Source organism: Photinus pyralis, unplaced genomic scaffold (assembly GCF_008802855.1).
Source record: "Photinus pyralis isolate 1611_PpyrPB1 unplaced genomic scaffold, Ppyr1.3 Ppyr1.4_LG1, whole genome shotgun sequence".
NCBI classification, from domain to species: Eukaryota; Metazoa; Arthropoda; class Insecta; order Coleoptera; family Lampyridae; genus Photinus; species Photinus pyralis.
Window position 1 is genome coordinate 67263829 of NW_022170249.1, and position 24609 is coordinate 67288437.

The following is a 24609-nucleotide window of genomic DNA, read 5'->3' on the forward strand; positions in this document are numbered from 1 at the left end:
AGATTTATTGTATAATAAACAAGTACATATATAATGAGTGGTGTTCTTTTCCTGAACATTAATTTCTGTGATATGAACCATAGAATTATTCATGTTCCATTTTGAAAATATGTATATAAAAAACGTTTTTTAGCAATAATTTGATAAACATAAAACGCCACTTGGATTTACCACACGGGAATATTGGTTTACTTAGTTCCTCTAAAAGTACGAATAAAAAATAAGTGTATTCTACGTATCAAAATTGTGTTGTTTATAATAATAATGCTTTATTTGCCCAATAGAAACACCCATTTACAGGACAAACGCGAAAATCCATAAAGAAAAGTTATTAATTCTAGATTAGTAATAAACGCTAAAAGTGAGAACAAAAAGAAAGAGAGAAAAAAATTCTCAGCAGAAATAAACAATATACAAAAAAAAATGATTTGAAAATAATGCACGCCAAGATATTAGGAATTATTTTGACGCTATTTCAAGAGTATAGTTCTTACTATGGGTAAATATTACATTCATTACAAATTTTATTAATGTGTCACTCATGAAGTGTATTTGTGATCTTACTAAAGTGTATGACTTCAGCCTAGGACAGAAGAACGTAATATTGTTCCTAGATTGCTTTATGTTATATTCTAACGAAACTGTTATATACCTAAACGTTGAAAATAAGTAGATTAATAAACGTTATTAAGTATTAATTTGAAAAACGTATATAATACGTTTTTAATTTATACCGTATCTGGAACATTGGTGTGTCTACTTGCTCTACAAGATACGAATATAAGTGACATGAATTCTATTTGTTAAAATTACTAGGTACTTACTGAAATCTTTTACTCTCATGTATGCATTTGCATATGACTTTTGTGATAGTTGGGGTTATGGCTTCATCTGAAAACTTTGCGGTATTTGGTTGGTAAGTGGACAATAATAGTATCGTTTACTTTGTGATAGTATTCTATTATCTGACATTCATCTTTATTAGAACGTGATAAAGCAGTATTCTGGACGGGACCGCGCAAAGTTGGCTACAGTTGCTTTTAACTGATCGTATAGTGTAACGTAAATTTAATTACGTCGTTAATTTATTTACAAATGAACTAACAATAAATTTATGACAGTCTTGAAATTGATTAATTTATAACAGTAAAAGTATCATTTATTACTCACGAATACACAATTTACAACGGCGCGAACCATGATTATTACTTCGGTGTTCTGATTGCAACTCCATTGCAACGCAATCCGATTTTCTATAGTAAAATCGAAGGTTCCCGAGCGGTCGCGAACATTCGACAGTAAAATACGACATATTTCTCGGAAAGATTACGTCACATCCGCTCTCGTACTTTATCGCCGATGACTAATCTTTCATGGCGCCTTAATATCTATGGAAATTTCCGGAACGTTCGCTTCTTCAACGCAAACCGGCGCGGCGCCTCTAATGTATGCAAAGACGGCAAGAATTGAAAACGACGCTTCTTGGACGTAAAGACGCCTACAAGGTAACTTTAATAATACCTACTTTCAACAGTTTTTTTTGCTCCACAGAGGGACGCCAACCGGCACCTTATATGTATGCAAAGACGGCAAGAATTGGAAAAAAAACGCATCTTGTGGTAGTTAAAACGTCTACAAACTTTTACATCGCGTCCGTATGGATGCTCAGCACGCCTAGGAACGCACCTAGGTATTGATAATGCGAAGAGGCAGCATGAGTATCCAGGTTTACAAATAGGCAATGAAGAAAATGGGCCCTGAATGTTCGCGTTGGGCGTCGGATTAAATATACCTATAGGTACAATCTACTAAGTCCATAATATATTGTATTTATTATAAACGTTTATTACTAGTACATTATCGACGAATTTATAAGCATATTACTAGGTACCTACATATTCCATATGCGAAATTTTAACGTACCTATTTAGTAAACGCATATGAATCGTATAGGTATGTATATCAATGGGAATAATAAACGCAAAAGATTCTACAAGAATACCACCGGACATTTATGTGGTACGTACTATCAAACAGTATATAAGGAAATACTAACTTACTCTTTGGTATTATAGATCAGTATATATATAATTACGTTTTTTACACGTATATGGTTTTAGTCCATTATGCTTACTTAAACACATTTTATACGGAACTGTGTTGCTTAGGTGTTATCATTGCGCACTAGTGTACCTATATACGAGTACATTTTTAAGATTCACAGCATGGAGGTGGACTATAGATATGGTTATTGCATTCATACAAACCATTTAAAACAATGATAATATATGATTCATTGTGCTAGTACATTAAAAGTAATGTTATTTGCGTTTTAAAAGCAGAACATGTATTATACAAGTATAAAATATAAAACGTAATATTAAAATTTGTAATTTAACGTCAATGTTAACAAAATCTTTAATATTGTGCAAGGATTTTTCAGTTAGAAAAGCCTTTATTCTGCTATTCAACAGCTCGCCTTAGTTTCCAGACTCAAGTGCAGTCAGACCCGGGAGGGCGCATTTCCACATCCTGAAATGGGAGGTGTTCCAGCTGTCCAAGGTTGAACTGCTCGAAGGGTACATCTAGACGCCATAGAAATAAGGTAAATCGTAATTTTTGCTACTTATTTGTAGGTATTTAGTACGAACTAATTTTAATTTTAACATTCAAAAAATGGAAAAAATACCCTTAAACATTTGATCCAACGGTACCTGTCTGTTTTGTTGTGAAACAAATTGTTCTTTGTGACCTATATTGGTGCATGAACTCGGTTAACTGAAGTAAAAAGTTTTCCATTTTAAGTTCAATATTTTCTGAGTTATCTTAAAAGTATACAAGTTAAAAGGTCCTTATGCAAACATAAATGACGAGAGCGTATTTTCCTCATAATTAATGCTGTCCCCCTCTCTTCATGAAACGCGTTTAAATGCTTTCGTAAATAGCATTGCGCATTGTCTACATTAGAAGTTATATTGAATACCTACCTTCATAAATAAAACATACCAGCATGCGTTAACAGTAATTTTGAAACCGGTATTAGTTTTAGTTTCATTCAAGGTGCCTACATATGATATTTCGTTTAACGTTATGCTTTCATAAATAGGAAAGTTGCCATTGCGCATGCGCAAAACCAAATTTTAAAACTGGTGTTATATTTGGTTGTATTCTAAGTGCCTATGTATTAAATTTCATTTAAGTATGCTTCAGTAAATAAGGAAGTTGCCATTGCGCATGCGCAAAACTAAATTTTGCAACTGGTGTTAGATTTGTCTTTATTCCAAATGCCTATGTATAATATTACATTTAAATCCCTCCATAAATAAGAAAGTTTAGCATTGCGCATGCGCAAAACAACATTTTGACAACGTCGTTAATTTAACTTATATTCGTTTCATTTAAATATCTACATAAAAAAAGTAAACCAAATTCTTGACACTGCGCATGCGCAAAACCAAAAAATATGGGTATGCACGGAATCCTTGGATCAAGCCCTTTTAAATGAGTCCTATATCGCTAAAATCGGCAGGGTTGACAAAACCAAAAACCCACAGGGTTTTTGTGTCAAAAACCCACCCAACGATACCTATACAAAAACCCAACACAAAAACCCATACAAAAGCCCAAAGAATTTGAGACACAAAATGAGACAAAATCGAGATAATTTTTATATAGTATTTAATAACAAAATATAATGAAGTTTACTTGGAAACAGACAGGTACTGATAGATCACAAATACCCAAAACCCCACCCGAAGCATACAAAAACCCAGATTTTTGCCAACCCTGAAAATCGGTTCAGTGTGTACGTGTGACGGACGGACGTCAAAGTGCAGCCAATAGTGATTTTTCACTTTGAGGAAAATACGCTAAAAATGTAAGGTTTTCCAATTTGTGTGTAAGTAGAAAGAGCCTTCATATTTTTCATTGTTATAAAAAGGGGATTATTTAATGTAGTAAAGTAGACAGGCACTCAGAGCCAATAAACATGTACCACGCAAACAAGCGATCGATAGACAATTAATTAGGGCAAATCCTAATCACCTTAATGTGTCGATAACCGTCTCCACTCCCAGGGAGAATGATTGATTGGTTGCCAGACAGATGGTGGATTTGGTGAGGTGACCTGGTCGGTACAAACCACCAGAAATTGATGACATAATACCAGCCCTCCTGCAATGAGGACTGATTTATTGTCCGCTATCTAATAGTGAGAATATACAGGGTGTTACATATAATTTGGTATTCGTGATAGCTACTTTCTTGCTTGTAGCCACGATTGTGAGGTATTTCAGCCTTAGTGACACCCACCTTTGCTTGGGGCTGTGGCCTACTCTTTTTCTATTCGCCTACCCGTTTTCCCGCCTGACCGGATCACTAAGAGCCTTAGACCCATTTGAGCAAGCCTGACCTTTCTCTTCTTCTGTTCAGCGTCGGAGTTGCGCTTTCGGGGTTTGGTGTGTTGAGGCTCGGTGACCTCCAACGGAGTTTGAGGGGTATTCTGGGACACACCCTCTGGTGTATCGGGTTTTACGAAGTTTTTTGGTATCCATGTCGGACACGTGAAATTTCGGTCCTCCCAGCTCTCCACCTACCACGGAGCACAGACGGTAGGACTACCAGGAGCATTTGTAGGTTCTAGAGGGTAGCAGAGAACACCCGGTTACCCTTCGTGGTAGGTCATTCGAGCACGGATTACCTTCCGCTAGCTCCCTTCAACAAATGATCACCCAGTCAGCGATCTGGTCCGACGATACCGCCGATTGATCATTGTGGGTTAGCCATTACCTGAACCATGTGCGGTGATAATTTGAAGGAGACGGGAAAATGGAAGACGAGATATGTGGAAATTCATTAAAGCTTTTCCTTGCTAACTCTTTGACGGTTTTCTCTGGAAACTCCCTAAAGATTTCTAAAGCTACATTCTGAAGATTTTCAAAGTGGCCCAAGCTTTTATAAATTGTTTGATCCTTTGAAGGTTGTCCTTGTGATTCTGTGAACCGTCGGAAGAATTATCTGAAAATTCTTTGAAGATTTTGTGATCACTCTTCTTGGAGCCTAGATTGCTTGCATTTTCACTTGTACTTTTCGTGTTAAACTAATGGAGTTTTCAAAAAATCTTCGGATACACCTTCAAGATATATGTTTCAAAGATCTGCAAAGACCTCTTTCGAAGAACACTTTAGGAATCCGATCAAAATCTTATCAGAAACATTAAGATAATTCCTTTGCGAATTTTTTGAGAATTTTCCGATAATAGTTCTGAGAGCCTAATAGTACCCTGAAGAACGAACCACGGAAGCGACATCAAATCCCCCCCCCCCCCCAACTCTCCTCTAATTTCTCTAAAATCCTAAGCAATGTACATACACAGCGAAGAATCGGAACTGTATGACGTCCCCAAAATCCCTGTTCACCGGCGTCTGCGCAGAATAGTCAAAGTCGTATATAGAGAGCGTTTCGTATTTTTTTCCAGGCATGTTGTTATTTTTTCACTTATAATTGCACTAGAGGTTTGTATTTTACCGAGTAAATTTGGGTTGTTAAGGTAATGAAAATCTGTTGCCTAGCAATTAGATGAGAAAAACTGTCAACTAATAAAAATGCGACACCGAAGGTGGAGCATTTTTAGGTTGACAGTTTTTCGAGTTCAATTGCTAAAAGGAAACAGATTTGAATTGCAACAACCCAAATTTACTCGGTTTAAATACTAACCTCGAGTGTAATTCGGCAGGACAATTTAACGAACAAGAAATTCACCAAACTAGTCAATTATTGACAGACGTCAAACTAATCATATGGGAAAGGATAATGCGATAATTGGTTCGAAAATGAATAAGTGAAAAAACCACTAGTGCATTTGTCGCTGGAAAAGATGCAGGTAACTTTTGCCGCTGTCAAAGTGACAATTGCACTGCGGCTTATGCGATTTTTTATACATGAGTTGAATTGTCAGATTTAAAGTGTGTTGGCTAACCGTAGGTTGTATGTCACTACAGTGTGTAATTGTAAGAGGCGAATTTGGATGCGTTGTTGGCCAATCCACTGATGGCAGTCCTAACTCTGTATCTTATTCGTTTCACTATCAGGCTCCGTTGCCGAAGTGAAGCATGATAAAGGAGATGAGTAATTAACTGTACTTCAGTTGCGTTACGTTATTTGCATATTTTGTAACTATTTTTAACAATTATCGCGAGATAAGGCAGTTAAAGGTTAAATTTTCCGTGATAGCCGGGAACCGCTCGTAGATATACTTCGTGCGCTTAGCGGTTTGGAAGTAAGTCTTTTAGATTAGTTTGTCCTAAGTAACGTTTGCGATCGCAGATGGGCACCATTTCCAAAGTCGTCCTTTGGATGTTGATCTTGATATCCTGTTCCGAAGGAATCGAGTTTTCGCACTGCGTTTGGGAAAAGGGTTTCTGTAAGAGGATACGGTGCGCCGATGTGGACGGGACGACGCTGAACACTAATCTAGCGCAATTTTGGACCAAACCGCCGCCGAAATGGGTCAACGACAAAGGTGACTGCTACACATTGGAAATAGTCAAATCGAAGGTTCCCACTTTGAGCAAGTTAGACGTGGACGCGCGGTACGAGTTCGAGGAGGCGCGCTTGTCGTCCCTCCAGATTATGTACGTGAACGAAGATGCCTTCGGCGCATTTGGCAAACTGAAGCGACTGTACCTAGATGACAATTCCTTATCCAACATAAGATTCGATGGGGGCCTGGGCAGTTTAGAGGAACTGTCCTTGGAAGTGAATAATTTAGAAAGGACCCCAGATCTTTCTGGTTTGCTCAAATTGAAAACGTTGAATTTGGAATCTAACAAACTGTCATCGATTGATGGACTAACCTGTAATTTGCTTGCGCTCGAGAAGCTCACTGTCCGCTTTAACAGGCTGACCACAACCGGGAGCTGCTTGGGTTACAATAGAAATTTAAGCATTCTGCACTTGGGTTACAACCGAATTTCAGCGCTTACAAAAGACGGGTTCGCTAACCTAACCTCTCTTCAAGTACTTGATTTGGATCACAATGAGATTTCGACCATTGAGCATGGTACTTTCGACGGGCTCACTTCTTTGAAATCCCTCTATTTGCAGCACAATAAGCTAGTGCACTTGGAGGTGGACGTCTTCAGTGGATTGCCTCAACTGACGCTCCTCTCCATAGCTCACAATCTAATAGAGAGCTTCGAACCGGGATTGTTCGCAAATCTAAGCAGAGTATTGAACATTTATTTGCGGAACAACCCTGTATCCATGTTCAAAACTGGCACCTTTCGAGGTTTAGAATCCATATATTCTCTCGATCTAGATTCCATGCCCGTAAAAGAAATCAAACCCAAAGCCTTTGCAGGTTTACACTACGCAAACTTACTTACGCTTTCTAACTGCAACATCACCAAGATTCATCCGCATGCCTTTGAAGATTTACCAGAAGCGGTAGTTCTTCGCTTGGATTCAAACCAATTTCAACTTGCATCTAATATGTTTGTCGGTTTAAGGAAGCTGACTAACCTAGCGCTGCATGGTAACGTCTTCACTGTGATACCACCTCACGGATTTAACGGCCTCGGCGAACTACGCAACTTAAGGTTGCAGAATTTGGGCATAACGCGTTTAGAGCTGGAAGCGTTTAAAGGTCTGAACCAGTTGATGTACCTGAACATGAGCGGCAACCTTCTCGAAACCATGCAGGAGAACTGCCTGACCGGTATGCCCAAATTGCAAATTCTCGACTTGAGCCGGAACCGAATCAAGTGGATCTGGGGGAACGCATTTCACGAACTCCACGGCGTCTACCAGATCGAGCTGGTCGGAAACCAAGTGGCGCGCATGAACCCGTACGGTTTTGACGGTCTTCGTAACTTGACGCAACTGGACCTGTCCGGTCAGAGTATCCGCGTGATCGCGCCTGAAGCCTTTGACGGCCTCGAACGACTGCAGAATCTAAGCTTGCAGGGAAATGACATCGCTGATCTACCGAAGGGCACCTTTGCAATACTGAACCGTTTGGACAAGCTCGACTTAAGCAAGAACAACATTGGCAACCTACGATCTGGTACGTTTGGATCTTCGAGCATCACCGCGTTAAATTTGAGTCAGTCCGGGCTGCAAGCGATTGAGCCAGGTGCTTTTGGCGGCCTGGGTATGTTGAAGTCTATTGATCTTGGTGGAAACAACCTGAAACGCCTTAGAAATGGTACATTCTCTGGGCTTGGTACGCTTAAAAGTTTGAATTTGCGCAATCTGAACATTGGGATCATCGAAGAGGGGGCGTTTGCTGGGCTTGACGGACTGGTAAAGCTGTTCTTGAAGGATAATCCACTGGGTCAACTCAAGGCGCGAAGTTTTGTAGGATTGCCCAGCTTGCAGGTTTTGATCTTGCCGGATGGGTTAACGGCGATTGAGGCAAAAGCATTTGAAGGGCTTGGTAATGTCTCGTCGAGTATAATCGTGCACAATGCGCAGTTATCGACAGTGGAGGCTGACACCTTCAGTGGGCTAAGCAAGGTGATGTTCCTCATTTTCCGCAACGCTTCCATTGGAACGATACGGACGAACGGGTTCCGTGGGAGTAGGAGGTTGCAAGGGATTACGTTTAGCAACTGCACGATAAACACCATGGAAAATAGGGCATTTGCCGACATCGGGACAGTTACGTTCATCGCCAATGAAAACTTTAGAAAGTGCTCAAATCGACCGGTGATGTTGCGCAACGGTCACTACACATTTTGCCAAATGGGGTTGAAGGAAATCCAAGTCGGTGCGTTCCAAGACATTCACTTGCACACTGAAAGCGATACCAAGGGCATCCCGGAACTAGAACTAAACCTGAACTTCAACGAACTTACCACCATTTACACAAATACCTTCATCGGAATGGAGCACATCGAGGAACTCTCAATAAATGACAACGAACTAGTTACGATCGAGGAAAATGCGTTTTCTACACTGTCTGCCTTGAAGCGTCTAAATTTAGCCAACAACTACATCCAAAACCTCAAGGACGCTTTTCTTGGATTGGGCAAATTGGAAACGCTAAACTTGGACAACAACAACATATCGTCTTTACACGCAAATTTATTCACCCCACTCACGGAGCTGCGCTTCTTGAACCTGGGGAGCAACTACCTAACCGAGCTAGCAGCTGGAGACTTTCCAAAAATTCCGCTCCGCACCCTCGATCTTGGGAACAACAACATTAGCGACATTGCGAATGGCACTTTCGACCAGATCACCACCCTGGACACCCTGAACATTTCCTTCAACAGCTTGGAAAGGTTCGACATCGGCGCGCTCTCGCCGTTGCAAAAACTGAAAACCTTCCTCGTCGGCGTCAACAACTTGCGCGAGTTCGACGCCCTCCGACTTGTCAACACCGTTCCTAAACTGGAACTGATCGATCTCAATGACAACGAGATACCTTGCAACGATCTTCCTCACATTCTCACCGTTTTCAAAACGCACCGTTTGGAGTACATCACCAACACGGAAACGACGTCGGTCGGAAACTTCGACAGAGTCGCCTGTACGCCCAGCGAAAGTCCCCAAATGCTCAACGCCTCAATCTACAAGAGCGTGCTGAGGAAAATCCACGGGAAACTGGACTCGGTCCTTGATTCCCTGAGGACCCCATCGGAGGGACCTACCGACACGAACTCGAACGCGATTCAAAGTAAGATCGACAGTCTATTTAGTACCCTGCAGTCGGCTGCTACAAGAAACGAGTCAGTGAGTGCCTTCCAAGTTGTACTCATCATAATGTGTGTCGTTATATGCGTGTTTCAACTGTACAGTGTATACAAAAGGTGTCGAAATACCAATCGTTCCTAATTCGAAATCCATATTGCATATTTATAATACTAATAAAGTGATATTATTTAAAAGCAAAATTTGAAGTTTCTGGGTATCTCCGCTTTCTTGTCTTTCTCAAGAAATAATTACTAAACCAGAAATTACCACTATGAAAGCATGAAGACATTGAATAAACTGGAAACATTCAAAACATAGCTACTTGTTTTGTGTTTGTGGGTATTATCGAATTGTTATTTGTAAAGTAACACTTATCGCCGTGAGAAGACAGTCAGAATAGTGTAACCGGACTAGTTACAACATCTAAGGGTGTGATTGATCGTGAATGTCAACTGTAGACTTGGATATTCCGAACGAGGGACAAGTTATCCATCCCGAGGGTGAGACCCTGCTAACGAAACTTGTGTGGTTTATCTGTGTGCTATGAGTAGCGATTCACTAGTTTTCACATGTGATGGTGAAGTTGGATTGGACCACCAGAGTCACGTACCTTACCTGCAGGCAACTTTGTGTATACGCATATACTGTTTCTTTTAAAATCAATGCTACAAAGTACTGCGCGAACAAACTTTTCTTTGGATTTATCAATCATGTTTTTTCCTTCGCAGTTGCTCTTTTTCGAGAGTACGGCACATTTTTAGCTTCATTTGCTTTGCTTTTAAACATTGACGTACATCGACTTCCCGGATTTTCTAAACTTCATAATAATTATTGCTCTTCTAGTATAAAAATATTCACGTCAGTCACGTAGGTTAGCCGCTCACTGTAAAACTTATGTCTCTTTCTTCGCATGGGCTAGATAGAAATGAAAACATAACAGCATAACTTGTGTACACCAGACAGGCGACTAGTTTTGCAGTGCACGGCTACCTGCGATGATTGAGGTGACTGTTTTTATACTAGAAGAGCAATAATACATTTGACCGTTTCAGTGTCTTCTTTTGCGTTCCTTTGCCTCCAGGTCATAGCGCCAGATCCAGTTCTTTTAAAGGGTGGTCACTTTTAAACGTTGCCGGATGATTTTATTTCTGTGTTACTCTAGTGTGAAGTTAGTGTAGAATCTAGAAAAATTGAATATACTGTAGATACATAATAAAAGGAAAGGACTAAAAATACCGAACAAAACACCAAAAATGCCGTCGATTGTAACGAGGGGCCGATAGGCGTTTCAAAGATTTTTGTTCGACTTTGAATTTCGTTCAACATTAAAGATATACCGCTTCATAGTAAGCTTGAGCTAAAGTATGTCTGGAGATAAGAGCCGAAATAATCAGCTTGGCTTCGATAGCAAGCACGGTGAGCGACTCGCTATTTAGTGTCGAGCGAATAAACATACAAATGGAGACGTTTTACTCAATCTCGATCGCGTGGCTGAGAGGGAGGGGGGGGGGGTGTATAGAATACTTCTCAGTATACGATGCGTAAGTTTATATGAACATGGTCTCATGGTGATAATAAAGGAAATGGTCGTAGAATTTTCATTTGCTGGGGGTTCCGTACCCTCCAGACCTCCCGCTGTTGCAATATCCCCAAAGACCACCTGCCTCGCCTCTCTGATTACAGGTTGCGGTCATACACCATCGAATATAGCACCGGAGTGGGGAGGGGTGTGGGGGGGGGGTCTGTGAATATTCTACCCACAGAATACGAGGAGTATAAATATGAGTATACGAACGGTCTCTTGGAGATAATGATGATTGCAGGGAAATAGTTATCGGAATTTCCTCCTAATTAATAGTATTTTGCCAGTGGCGTAGAGGTTCAATTTTATTGAACGCCAATAAGGGGTTTCAACCCTTGTAAATGTGACTAATTCGTTACACGATATCGATGGTATAGAAGGTACAAAAAATACTGAAGATGCTGTTTACACTGAAGATACTGAAAACACAGTAGGTATAGAAGATATTCAAGAAAATGATGGTCCTTGAAATGATACGGATAATATCGCAGATATACAAAATATATAAAATACCGAAAAAAATTAAGACATCGAACAACCAATAGATATAGAATCCACGAAAGATACATAAAATACTGAGGATGATATTTATACTAAAAATACAGGTAGGAAGGAGAGTGAAGAAAACGAAGAAACTGACCGAAAACTCCCAAAAAAGGGAGAAATCTTAAAGTAAATGAAGGCAGAGAAGATACTGAAGATGCGGAATATACTAAAGTTCCTGAAGATACTTAACATACTGCATATACACGTTGAAGATACTAACGATATTGAAGATATGGAATATGCTGAGGTACTAATATTGAAATTTGAAACTATATACTCTTGTGTCCAATGAGATTGTCAAAGAAACTTTGATTGAAACTCTCTTAATTCTCAATACTGAAAGCCCGAATTCGGAAAAATCGCCACGGAAGGTCGAGGGACACTGACAACTTGACGAACAAAATGGAACGTGGAAATGTAATTATTGGAGATCAAAGGTGAGAGATCGAATATTGTAGATCGAAAATCGATCCTCTGTGGCTTTTAATTTTGAGATATTCAAAAATTTTCAGATTTTCAGACTTTTGAGGATTGCGAGGTTCCGAAGCTTTGAAGTTTGATGCTAAAGCTCTAGTGATGTGGATTGTAAAATACCTAACGATTTGTAAGTTACATCATAGTTTACACTAAGATGGAGGTTGTCTCACTATTCTGTTCTTTACACTAAGGTTACATACAAAACGGTTATATTACGCGTAACTTACAAAAGGTTGGTTTTTTTATGTAATTTATGTCTTTTATGAAATTTACGTAACTTACGTTTTTTTATTTAAAAAACCGTAATTTTTGTAGTTACATAAATGTAATACGTATCTGATACATTTTGATCGGTACTACCACAGACCATCAACAGTACTACCAACGTAAACGATTTTCCATTGAATCTAGTTTGGTTTAATGAGGATGATACAGCATCTAATTCGCGATCTGGAACTTTTTCCTCCAAACATGAAACGACGCGTGATGGCGAAATACCTACTCCTTGGGTATTTTATTTAATACACCAAAATATATAATTTAACAAGTGTTTTTGTTTTCAAACACTCACAACATTCAAAAAGGTTTATGGAATATTAAAAAAAAAACATAAAAAACATAAATGACAGGTAATTTTACAAAAATATTTGTAAATTACGTAAAAAACATAAACTACTGATAATTTTACTGTAAAATTACGATTTTTTTTTTAAAGTGGTAAGTTACATAAATTACATAAAATACATAAAAAACATAAACAATTGGTAATTTTACACGTAATATTACGCACTTTAAAAAAAAACGTGTAATTTAACATCACTATAAAGCTCTCTGCAGTTTTCAAGCCGCGAACCTTCACGAATTGATATTTTGACCTTTGCGATCAAAGCATACTTGATTCCTGATAATGCTTTTTGCCATGCTGTCAACAACTGAGTATAATTGCCGACCGGCCCGTGTGGCGCAGTGGAGTTGCAGCTCGACAGCGGTACCAAGGGTTCCTGGTTCGAATCCGGATTCGAGCATGGATATTTGTAAAATTTTAGAAGTTCGCGATTGAACAGTTCACTGAAACAGTGAGAATTTAGTGAAGTACTTTCAAATCTAACATCTGGGGATAAGAACAACCAAGATAAACGGCGGTAACCTTAAAAATCCTGGGGCTGAGGAGTAATTAACATAGTTCCCTAAAAACACTCTGCACCTACACCACATTCATGATGGCCTATTGGATATTTGGGGTATTTATTTGCGGCCGAAATGCGTTACAACTCTGTATAGGATGCGATGGTTCGCGTAGTAAGATGAACTTCAGACTTTCCATGTGTTGTAGGGCTGCACAATTATCGAAGTTCAAGAGTGTTTATAAGATAACTAATACGAAATAAATATTTATTAAACAAATACAGCTTACAACATATCGTATAAATAAAAATAAATAGCAAACAAAAACAAATCTTCTAGACCGTAATTAATCTCGTTCTACCGCTATCGAACATTTCAATCGGCGGCAATCTACTGGCTCCCTTTCGTTTCCTAATTAGGCAACATTTGATCACGATTACCAACTGCGTGGCGCAAATGATGAAAAATGACGCTATGAGCAATATTTGGAAGGTACTGAGGTTCGAGGAGGAACCGAGCGCGCGCTGGACGTCGCCGAACAAAAGCGACATGCGAGTCTCAAGTTGACTCGGATCCTTGTCGAGTATAATGCAGCTCGGTCTCCAGGCGTAGGTAACGCTTTGGTTTCTTAACGCTTCGAGTATGCGCGGAAGATCGGTACATGAAATTTGGTTGTCGGAGAGCTCCACTGCTTTCAATCGTGGAAAAAGGTCGACGTTGAAGGATTTTAAATTATTCGAGTTGATGGTGAGACTGGTAAGGGACGGGATGGAATGGTGAAACTTGGTTAAATCGTTGTGTGAGACGTTGAGCTGTTGCAAGTTGGTGAGGTTCTCTAGGGTACCATCTCTTATTCTTGCGATTCTGTTACTGCCCACTTTTAGAGTTTCAATGGGGAGACTTCCCAGGTTCTTCAGCTCGGTGAGCGCGTTTTCGCTCATGTCCAAATTCCTCAGAACCTTGAGCGACTGCAGCTGGAGGACATTTATGGACTGAAGTTTGTTGCGGGATAAGTCCAGGTGCAGAAGCTTTACTAATCCATTAAATGGCTGGGTGCTCAGCGACGAAAGTGAGTTACTGGTTAGATTCAGAGTTTCGAGATTGGCTAATGTCACGAACGCGTCTGCTTGCAGGCTTGAAATTTCGTTACGAACTAGTGTGAGTCGCTTCAAGGCTTCCATACCGACGAAGTTATTGGTCACGATTTCAGACAACTGATTGTCGTTTAGGTTTAGTTCGACCATTACATTTTGTCCTTCGACTGTTCGAATTTCGGGAAACGCGCCCGATTCGATGACTCTAATGCCCATACTGCAAAAGTTGTACAAATACCGATGGTAAGTCGCATGGTTACCGCACGATTGGTCATTGTCAATGTTGACCTTTACCATACCTGCAAATGCGCCTTTCTTAAGAGCGCGAATGGTGCAGTTTTGAAACCGCAAGCTGTTCAAATTGGTTAGACCATCAAAAGCGCCCTGGTTCAGCGAACCAATGGTGGTCTCCACAAAGTGGAGCTTCTTCAGGTTGACCAATCCCGTAAAGGAGTATCGATTTAAATCGATTAAGCTGGCGTTGTGCACCCGCAGGATCTCCAAGTACGTCAGACCATTAAAGGCTTGCGTTTCAATGTTCTCGAGATTGGTACTCAAATGCAATTCGCTCAGTTTGGACAACCCGAGAAACGTTCGCGGTTTGAGGCTTATCATCGGATTCCCAGCCAAATTTAAGCGTTTCAGCTGGCCCAAACTATTAAACGCGCCACTTTCAACTTTCTCAATGTTTAAACCACCCAAATCGAGTGTTTCGAGCGCGCTCAATCCAGTAAAAGCACCATAGCTTAAGCCACCAACATCATTTCCGCTCACGTTCAGTGAGCTCAAGTGATTCAAGTTGAAAAATACGTCACGTCCTAACGAACGCAAACCAGACCGGTATAGCTTCAATATTTTTAAGTTCGCGCAGCCGGCTAGGACCTTGGGCTGCAGCCCCATGATACTGTTGTGACTCAAATCGAGGTAGGCCAAGCTCGGCAAATCAGCAAAGGCACCTTTGGTAAGCTCACTGAGATTATTTCTACTCAAGTCGAGGGTTTCCAAGCTGTGTAGCCCATTAAAGGCGCCCGATTCAATCTTCCCCAACAGCTGCCCGGTTAAATTTAGCGCGCGGACATTAATCAGCCCAACGAAGACGTCATGTTTGAGCTCTTTCAGTCGGTTGTTTTCGATTTTTAACGTGTTCAACTTGACCAGCTCCTCAAACGCGTTGGTGCCGATCGCGGCGATCTCGTTGTTACTCAAATCCAGCTCGTCCAGTTCGGACAGGCCCGCGAAAGCATCATCGGGTAGGATCTCTAGGTGGTTATCGTTCAAGGTGAGCGTTTTGAGCGCGTATAGAGCGTTAAACGCGCCCGGTTCGATGGACCGAATCTGCACGTTGGGTAGGTACAGGCGGGTCAGCTTGTCTAATCCTACGAACGTGTCCGTGGTTAATGTGGTGATAGTGCACGACCTCAAGTTGAGGCTGGTGACGTTGTGTAACCCTTGAAACATGTTAGGGGTGGTCTCTAGGGTGTTGTTCGATAAGTTGAGGTCTTTCAAGTTCTTCAGCTCTTTGAACGTTTCCGGTTTGAGCGTTGTGATTGGGTTGTTGCTCAGACCCAGGTATGTGAGACTGTTTAATCCGGCGAAGGCGCTCAGTTCAATTTCCGAAACCTGCATGTCGTTCACGTGCAAACTGCGCAAGGCTTCGAGACCTGAAAACGTGTTCTTGACGATTTTAGTTAATCGGTTTCCGAAGAACAGCAGCACTTGCAATTCGGACAAATTCTTAAAGGTGTAAGGTTCGAAGGATGTCAGTTTGTTGTTGATGAGGTTAAGTCCCCTTAGGACGGTGAGTGAAGCGAAGGCTCTACTTGGTATGACCTGAAGGTTATTGTTGTCTAGACGCAGGTAGCGCAAATTGATCAGGCGATCAAAGGAACCATCTTCAATGGTGTTAATTTGGTTGTTGTTCAGTAGCAGTTCGCGTAAGCTCGTTAACTGCTCCAAGCATTTCTTGGTGACACGCTCAATGTTGTTGAAACCTAAATTAACGCTTAGCAAGTTTGTGCCATTTTCCAGGCAATCACCGATGGAGGTCAAGTTGTTGGTGCTAGCGCTGAAGAATTTCAACTGTGGAAAGTTGCAGGAATCGATCTTGGTGAGCTTGTTAAACGAGACGTGAAGAACTTCCAATTTTGGTGATGTCGGTAAACTACTCAGACGTTTAAGTGCGTTCCCCTCCAGGTAGAGCTCCTGCAAGGATGACAGGTTGGTTAAACGGATGTCTTCCAGAGCATTTTTTCCCAAGTGTAAAACTCTCAAGTTGGGAAAATCCTCGAAAACCCCATCGGCGATAGTTTCAATTTTGGCATTATTCAAATTTATTTCCTCGTAGTTTTGGTAAAATATCTTCGTGATATTTCCGATTACTGATCCCGTCACGTAGAGATTGGTGCAGTGGGCGTCTGGTTTGGGTAGATGAGTGGACTCCATTGACTCTTGAGTCATTTCAGTGCATTGCAGTCGTTGGCATTTAGAAGTGCCTTGACGTGTACAGCGAAAGGCGACGCATGTGCTCAAGCACATTAGAAGGATGCACAACGCCTTCATCTGAATCATTCTGGAAGAGTGGTTTAGAAAATACCAAATAAAGAAACGCTTACCTCAAAGAACCACGTTGATTCACTTGATTGATACATAAATAGATTGACGCAACTGACGATATTTGCAACTTATTTATAGCTTAGTGCAGGACTTCGTAACTCGATCATATCTATGTCCTAATTTTAAATGACGACTTATCTCCGCGATTTTTATCAAATAAGCAAAATTTACAAACTTCCGTGTTCTACGCAGTGGGCGATATTCCAAAGCTTTCCACGTGTGCATTGGTCTACACGTGCAGTGCAGTAGATCAGTGCGCAGCCCTTCCCTTGGAAACCATTGCGACCAATGGACCAAATTTATTTTGGGATGAGCCCTTTCGTTGCCTTTCTTCAACAAAAACACCTGCAGAAAGGATGCACCGTATTCTTCCACCTTTCTCTGACTCCACGAGCTAAACTGTGATTGACTGCGACGTTCTTTTAATTCTTTCCTTCTCGTTTCTTTCGTTGCATTCGTTTGATTCAGCCACTCCTACATTTTTTCACTCTTTCTCTTCTTCCTTTGCTCATTCTCGTCCTTTTACCCTTCCTCTGGTTTCCATCCTTCCACTTTCCGTTTTTTCCCATCGTCTCTCTCCTTCGTTTTCTTCGTTTCCTCCACTTCCATGCGTGTGATCATTTATATCCTTCGATTGCGTCCTTTCCTTGTTAAGTTCGTTCTCGCTGTGCCCTTCTCTCATCCCCCTTTTTTGTTTTCTTCGTTTCTCTCGTTTCTGCCATTTCATTCGTTTCCTATTTTCCCCTCATTCACTCTTTTCACGTTCTTCTCTCCCTTTTCTCCTATTTGTATCGTTCATTTTTTTCCTCGCAACATGTTTTCTTCTTTCGTTTAATTGCCTTGTTCAGCTTTTATTTTCACTTTCGGTTTTCTCGTACCCTAAGCGCACCTCGGTGATTCATTTTCCATCTCAATATATTTGCTTCTTCTACTTTCTTTTTTTTTTCATGAGCTTTCCAGTCGGCATAAAGCCTTCAGTAGCTCTTTTAGGTTTTTTCTATTCATTCATCCCCTACGTTTTCTTCCTTTTTTCTTATCTCACGGTGATTTTATTTCTTTTTGGTCTTTTTTCCTTTGTTTTCTACTTTTTCTTTTCTTGAGATTTTTCCCTTTCATTCTTTTCCTACCTTTTCTCGGTGTCTCTTTTTCCCCCTTGTCTACATTTCCTTTTCTCACTTCTCTCCCCTTCCTCCCTTTTTTCCCTGGGCACCTTATTCCTGTGTTACATCTTTCTTTTCGTCATTTTACCTTTTTGTACTTTCTATTCTTTCCTACCTTTCCCAGTTTTCCTTCCTTCTTTACTTTCATGGTTTTCTACATTCGCCATCATAGCCTTCACTTCCCTCGGTTTCCTTCTCTGTTTTAATTTCTACAGCCTTTGAGTCCTCTAGATCCCTAATTTTCTTGAGCTTCTGGGTCTTCTTGCTACTGCTATTTTTAATAGTTTACATGTGGTTCCTCACATTTTCCGACAGGTGTTCGTAGTTTTACGTACTAGTTCTTCACCATTTCCTTTCGTAGTATACTCCTGAAATAATTAGTTTCCTTAATCTCATCACTTTCGTTCGTCGTCTTAGTCTTTTTAGCTCTTTTCGCTTCCTTGTCTTTTGTAACAATTTAACAGTGCATTCGGTTCTTTTGTATCCTTTCTTTTATTTACTTCCTCTTTTCGCTTTCCTTTCCTTTCTGTCTCCTTTCTCTTTCTACTCAGTTTCATTCTTTTTTCCCTTAGCTTCTTGAATGATTCTTCCTGGTTTTTTTTTCGGGCATTGAGTATTATGAAGTACGTGTCCCATTTAAGAACTACTTATTACGAAATTTTGTTGTTTTAAAATTTTTAAAGGCAATTAATTCCCAATGAATTTGGCGCTATATATATTGTTGGGTCAAGTACGTCATGCGGACGTTTTATTGGGTTTCAGCACTTATAATAATGAATTCTTGTATCCTTGTATGTGTTTTTAAGCGTAAATGTGAGAATGAACAAAGTTTTGGTCATGTTATTTGAATTTCAAGTCAATGTGATCGTGTTTAAGAATTATTTGCGGCTTTATTTTGTTTAAATAATCACGTAGTAGTAAATAATGTTTTGTTAGAGTTATTTAAATGAAATCCGGTCGTTGCGATAAGAAATTTGTTATCGCTGTATGAGCTAATTAGTTTCAAGATAAGCAGGTTGAGCCGATAAGAAAAGACAGGTGTTTAATTTCGACGCAACGCAACTTCAATTAGCTAAAGGCGGAATTTGAGGGATGGAGGAGTGTTTTAAATAGTAGAGGAACACGTGAAACTTTGCATTGGTGGTGGACGTTAATCTTTATTTTTTTTGGTACGGTGCACGTTGAAACGTAACCGCATTTTTGGTGTCTGTGCGGTAATTATAGTAGGTACAACTTATGGCCGGATGTTAAGCATTATTTACCTCAAGGTAATTAAAGCTTTATTTAAATTTAACTTGTTCAATCGATCGCTTGTGTTGTACTTTGTTTATAAACCCTGAGTGCCTCTTTCTGCGTTGTTGTTGCATTTATGCCGAATGAATTTGTTTGATCTGTAAATAAACTCGCAAAGAACTTGGGAAATTTCTATAGTGATTACGAATTAGAACCATTTTTATTTTTCACTCTACTATTGTAACTAAAGGGTTAATAAACTCCCCCAAAACAGATTCCAGATGACGAGTACTGATCAAAATTGAATTAGCCCCTTGACCATTGTCGAGCTATTACTGAAAACAGAATTGGAAAATTCGAAACCGTTCGCGAGTTATCATGTACACAGATGGTCGGACGGACGGACAGAAAGTTCAAAATCATGAATGTATTGTCGCTCGTTAATAAAATGTAAACAGAAAAGAAATAGAGCCCCTTAACAGACAAACTTTAAGCTGGGTAACTGCGTTACCCCACTCCGGTGAGTATGTTCTCACTGGGAGCCGGGAGGGTAAAAGAGTAAGGACTCGTCTAAAATAATTTGAGAGCTCATTAACTATTAATCGATCAGTGGGGAATCTTCAAAACTTTCATTAAAATGTAATTTTCCAAATAGGAAGACATTTTATTGGTTATTGAATGAGGTGAGTCAGATTTCCAAGGTTGGACGACTCAAGGAGTACTTTTGCACGCTGTATGATTAACGATGGTAACGATTTTTCTATTTGTATTCAGGATGGACCGGTTTTTAGAAAACATTTTCCGCTGTAATCGGTAATATGAACGCAGGAGAAGGTAATAGGTTTTCCATTTAAATACAATATCGAAAATCTCCTGAGTTAATAAATAAATGTTTCCTTTCCTTTTCTTTCTTTCTCTTTAAACAAATTCCCTTTAAACAATCATTTCCGTTGAGAGTGTTCCATAAATGGGTGGTGCAACACGCACTACATTTTTGAACAGATCATGTAGATTATTGTGGAACTGCGCTGGCTGTTCTAATCATAGACGTCAATATTATTATTGTCATCGTCATCACCATTTTTAACAGTGGAAGGAGCGATCTAGATTGAAGGTTAATTGGGTTATCTAAATGTAAAGTTCATCGTGATGGTTGTGTTCGTCGCATTACACACTTCATAAAGTGAATACCAAACATAAGGAAGCACGTTCGACTTCTTTCAGAAGGCTTGTGAAACATTGACGTCGATTATTCAGCTGTGCCCATGCAAAGGAACGATATGAGCCGCGCCCAAGGTTCTCCTAACAAGGTGAAAGTGTGGCTGCGAATAAGTTCTCTCCAAAATGTGTACTGCGTTAACACATTTTCCCCATTGGGTTATTAGCGTCCCACTTCTAGCATTGCTATGTTTTGACACGTGGTTGTCATCGTTTGCGATAAAGGAAAAAAACAAAACAGTATTTTTGATAGTATATTGGCATATACAAACTACAATACGAGCCTAACTCGCCGCATTTGGATTAGTCTCAGCGAACAGATCAATTTCAGAGTGTTCCCGCCTGAAACGTATGTTGGTCTGACTGCCGACGAACTTTTTGTAAACGCCCATAACCTGCGACAAACAAAAAACCACGCACAGAATGATCAGCAGCGACTGGTAGATATCGACATCGTACGCTTGCTTCGAACGGTACCTGACGTTGATCTTCTTCGCCTTCACGCTCAGCTCGTCCATCATCTTCCCTAGTTGGCCAAAGTGTTTCTCGGCAATCTCATTTTCGTCTGCAGATGAATTGGCAATGTCTGCTACGATGGCGTCCACAATTCCACTGGTGTCATTCAAAAGCGCTTCCAAACCAGAGAAGTCCTCTTTGATACTCGTTTCGTTTTTGGGTAACGAGAATTGCACTGGAACGCAACTGACGTGGTCAAGCGAGCCCAAACCGGATAAAGGATACTTTCGATACACAATTCTGGATATCTTGAAGTTTATTATAATTTTCAGCAGTTTAAGGCAGGGAATGTTGTTGCCATTAATGTCAATGCGTCGAAGAAATACACCCAGTTTCTTATTGTCAATTTCCTTGAGATGATTGTAGCTCAGGTCTAAATTCCGTATCGCATGGACTTGCCCTTTATACCAGTCGATGTCAATAAGATCGTTGTGGGATATGTTTAAATTGAACAGCTTCGGGAGGTCATTAAAAGCGTCTTGGTGGACAGCTCTAATAGAATTTTCATCAACGTCTAAAGTATCAATTGGTAGGTTTCCGAAAGCATCCGCGGGAAGCTCGGTTAAAGAATTATTGGAAATTACCAGTGTCGCTAGATTTCTGAGTAGGCGAAACCGGTTCCCGGAAAGAGACTTAATTTTGTTCTGTCTTAAATCGAGGAATCGCAATGACACGAGACCATTAAAAACTTCTGGTTGCAGTTCTTGAATTTTGTTAAAGCCTAACGTCAAGTGTATGAGACTTTTCAAGGTTCGAAAGGAATTTGGTTGCAACTCCTCTATTACGTTTTCGGTCAAATGGAGAGTGCGCATGCCTTCGAGACCAACAAAGTTGTCGGTCACAATTTTAAATATCTTATTTCCGTCGAGATCGAGGTAAATCACATTGCCTGGTTTACCCAATCCTGCAAACGCGCCCGAATCGATACGTTGAATGGACATCCTGCTGAAGTTGTACTGGATGAGGCCATAATTGGGATCCAGTATAGTGCCTGTGGACCTAATATTGGAAAGACTACTGAAAGCGCCAAGTTCCATGTTAGTTATTTTGGTGTCGTCAAAGCGAAGGTGCTGTAGGTTGACTAATCCATCGAAAGCCTTTGGTTTGATGGTTACCAGATCGGATTGCTCAAAGATTAGGTTCTCCAAACCAGTCATTCCCTTAAATACCGCTTCTGGCAACTCTATGAGGTGGCAGTTACTAACTGTAAGAGATCGAACCGCTTCAAGCCCTTGGAAGGCATTTGAGTGCAAGTACGACATATGCACACCTAACTTAAGCGTACTCAATTTGGGTAATCCAATGAAGGTTTTGGGAAATATTTCGCTAACGGAATTTTTGCTCAAATCCAAATCTTTCAACGTCTCAAATCCCTTAAACGCCCCCATTTCTATTTTTCTAATCCGTGCGAAATTCAGATCCAAAGTGGTAACCGCGGATAATCCATTGAAGATCGATTCCTGTAGAATGAATAAGTTGTTTAATGATAAATTAAGTGAGGCTAAGCGGTTGAGCTGCAGAAACGAATCCGGCTCGATAGTGGTGATTACATTTTCTTCCAACTGTAGGACCTCCAAGAAAGGGACGTCGTCAAAAACTTTGCTCGAAATATTCTCAATTTTATTCGCACTCAAATCAAGCTTGGCCAGTTTTCTCAGACCAGAAAGTGCTTCCGGTGGTAGAGTGGTGAGGTTGTTGTTGTTTAGGGATAAAGTTACAAGCCCATCGAGACCCATGAACGACGATGGTTCGACACTTGATACTGCCTGATTGCTAAGGTCAAGCACCACAAGCGATCGGAGACCTTGAAACGAGCCCTTCCCGAGCCTCTTGATGCTATTTTGTTTTAATTTGAGGGTCGTAACTTTGTGCAAGTCATAAAAGGCATTTGGCCTAATCTCCTCAATCAGGTTGTAACTCAAATCGAGGCTTTGCAAGTCAGATAGGCCCATAAAGGTCTCCGCCTCTAACGTTTTTAATTCATTGTGCTGCAGATCCAGCATTTTCAATCCGAATAGTCCGTTAAACGCGCCATCATTAATTGATTTAATTGTCAAATTCGATAAATCAAGGCGGCCAAGCAATTCTAATCCATTAAACCCATTAAGCGGTAATTCGCCTAAATTTGTATTGCCACCAAGCTCGAGAATGTGCAGATTCTTTAAACCATTAAACACGTTGGGCTGCAACAGCAGGAAATTTTGTCGTAGATTGAGGTGAAGGCAAGATGCGAGACTACGAAACGCATTCGCTTTGATTCTCCAAATGAAATTCATGCTAAGATCCAGATGAGCCACATTGGGTAATCCATCGAACGCGTCCTCATCCAATTCTTTAAGCATCTGGTGTGAAAGATCTATAAAGCCGATGGTATCCAAACCTCGAAACGTACCATTTTTAATTCGCGACAGTTGGTTCTGTCCAAGCTCCAAGTGTCTCAAACGTGACAAATTTTGAAACGTCCCAGGCTCGAAACTGGTCAGCTTGTTACCTTCCAAAGACAGAGAGCGAAGTACCCTCAGCGCATTGAATGTGTTCACGCTTAAAGAATATAGGGCGTTTTTCTGCAAATTGATACTCTCAAGCGAGACGAGGGAGTCAAACGCGTTTGGAGCAATTTTTCTTATTCGGTTATTATCCAAGAAAAGTGTCTCTAACTTGGTCAGTCCGCTCAGAGCGTCACCACTAATTTCGGTAACGCGGTTAAATGCCAGGTTCAAAGTTTTCAATCCTTTATTCGACTTAAAACAGTCACCGATATTTCCGATTTGGTTACCGACGGCAGTGAACTCAACCAGCTCAGTTAACGTGCAGGTCAATCCATCCGTAGAAGTCAAATTGTTAAAATCTAAGATGAGCACCCGCAAGTTGGTCAACGGCTCAAAGCTAGCCTTCTTTATCCTGTTGTTCTTCAAATAAAGCTCCTGTAAGCTAGGCAGTGGGGTTACAAATTTGACCTCCTGCAACAGATTTTGGTCCAAGTGGATGCGTTGTACACTGCTGAATTTGTCAAAAACCGTCTCGCCCATTCTTTGCAATTGGACATTAGTCAAAATGAATTCCTGTACCTTACTTACGAAGTCCAATTTAAACTCGTTCAGGCTGGACATGTTCGAGTGACCAATTTCGATAATAAAGCAAGTGCTGTTGGAATTTTCTTCATAATTTAGTGTAGGGAGTGATTGACCGGAAAACTCGACGCACTTGATCTTCGTGCACGATGCGTAAGGCCTCCACGAACATTGTGGAAGAGCACTAGCCGTTATTGCAAAATAAGTCAGTATTATTATGGTCAGCACCATTCCGCACTATGAGGGAAATTTGATAAAGTAATGGCGGTCGAAAT

General features: G+C 40.5%; 3 protein-coding genes and 1 long non-coding RNA gene across 4 annotated transcripts; 2 read left to right on the plus strand and 2 right to left on the minus strand.

Moving 5' to 3' along the window:
* Positions 1-394: 394 nt before the first annotated feature.
* On the plus strand, positions 395-2638 carry LOC116170975. Its single transcript, XR_004145353.1, has 3 exons — positions 395-916; positions 986-1062; positions 2485-2638. It is a non-coding gene; the product is annotated as an uncharacterized LOC116170975 (long non-coding RNA).
* A 3449-nt stretch (positions 2639-6087) lies between these two features.
* LOC116170981 (toll-like receptor 3) lies at positions 6088-11155 on the plus strand. Its single transcript, XM_031487585.1, has 2 exons — positions 6088-6277; positions 6325-11155. The coding sequence occupies exon 2, from the start codon at positions 6325-6327 to the stop codon at positions 9838-9840; it is 3516 nt and encodes a 1171-aa protein (XP_031343445.1). The 5' UTR covers positions 6088-6277; the 3' UTR covers positions 9841-11155.
* Positions 11156-13682: 2527 nt separating this feature from the next.
* On the minus strand, positions 13683-17266 carry LOC116170995 (toll-like receptor 6). Its single transcript, XM_031487610.1, has 2 exons — positions 17136-17266; positions 13683-17092 (listed from the first exon to the last, which is right to left on the minus strand). The coding sequence occupies exon 2, from the start codon at positions 17089-17091 to the stop codon at positions 13765-13767; it is 3327 nt and encodes a 1108-aa protein (XP_031343470.1). The 5' UTR covers position 17092; positions 17136-17266; the 3' UTR covers positions 13683-13764.
* A 3722-nt stretch (positions 17267-20988) lies between these two features.
* On the minus strand, positions 20989-24603 carry LOC116170988 (chaoptin-like). The gene has a single exon (XM_031487598.1). It carries the CDS (start codon positions 24563-24565, stop codon positions 21032-21034), a length of 3534 nt encoding a protein of 1177 aa, XP_031343458.1. The 5' UTR covers positions 24566-24603; the 3' UTR covers positions 20989-21031.
* Between the last annotated feature and the right edge of the window lie 6 nt (positions 24604-24609).

Excerpts from the sequence above, each read along its gene's own strand:
- LOC116170981 (XM_031487585.1), top strand. The coding sequence starts at position 6,325 with ATGGGCACCATTTCCAAAGTCGTCCTTTGGATGTTGATCTTGATATCC.
- LOC116170995 (XM_031487610.1), bottom strand. The coding sequence starts at position 17,091 with ATGATTCAGATGAAGGCGTTGTGCATCCTTCTAATGTGCTTGAGCACA.
- LOC116170988 (XM_031487598.1), bottom strand. The coding sequence starts at position 24,565 with ATGGTGCTGACCATAATAATACTGACTTATTTTGCAATAACGGCTAGT.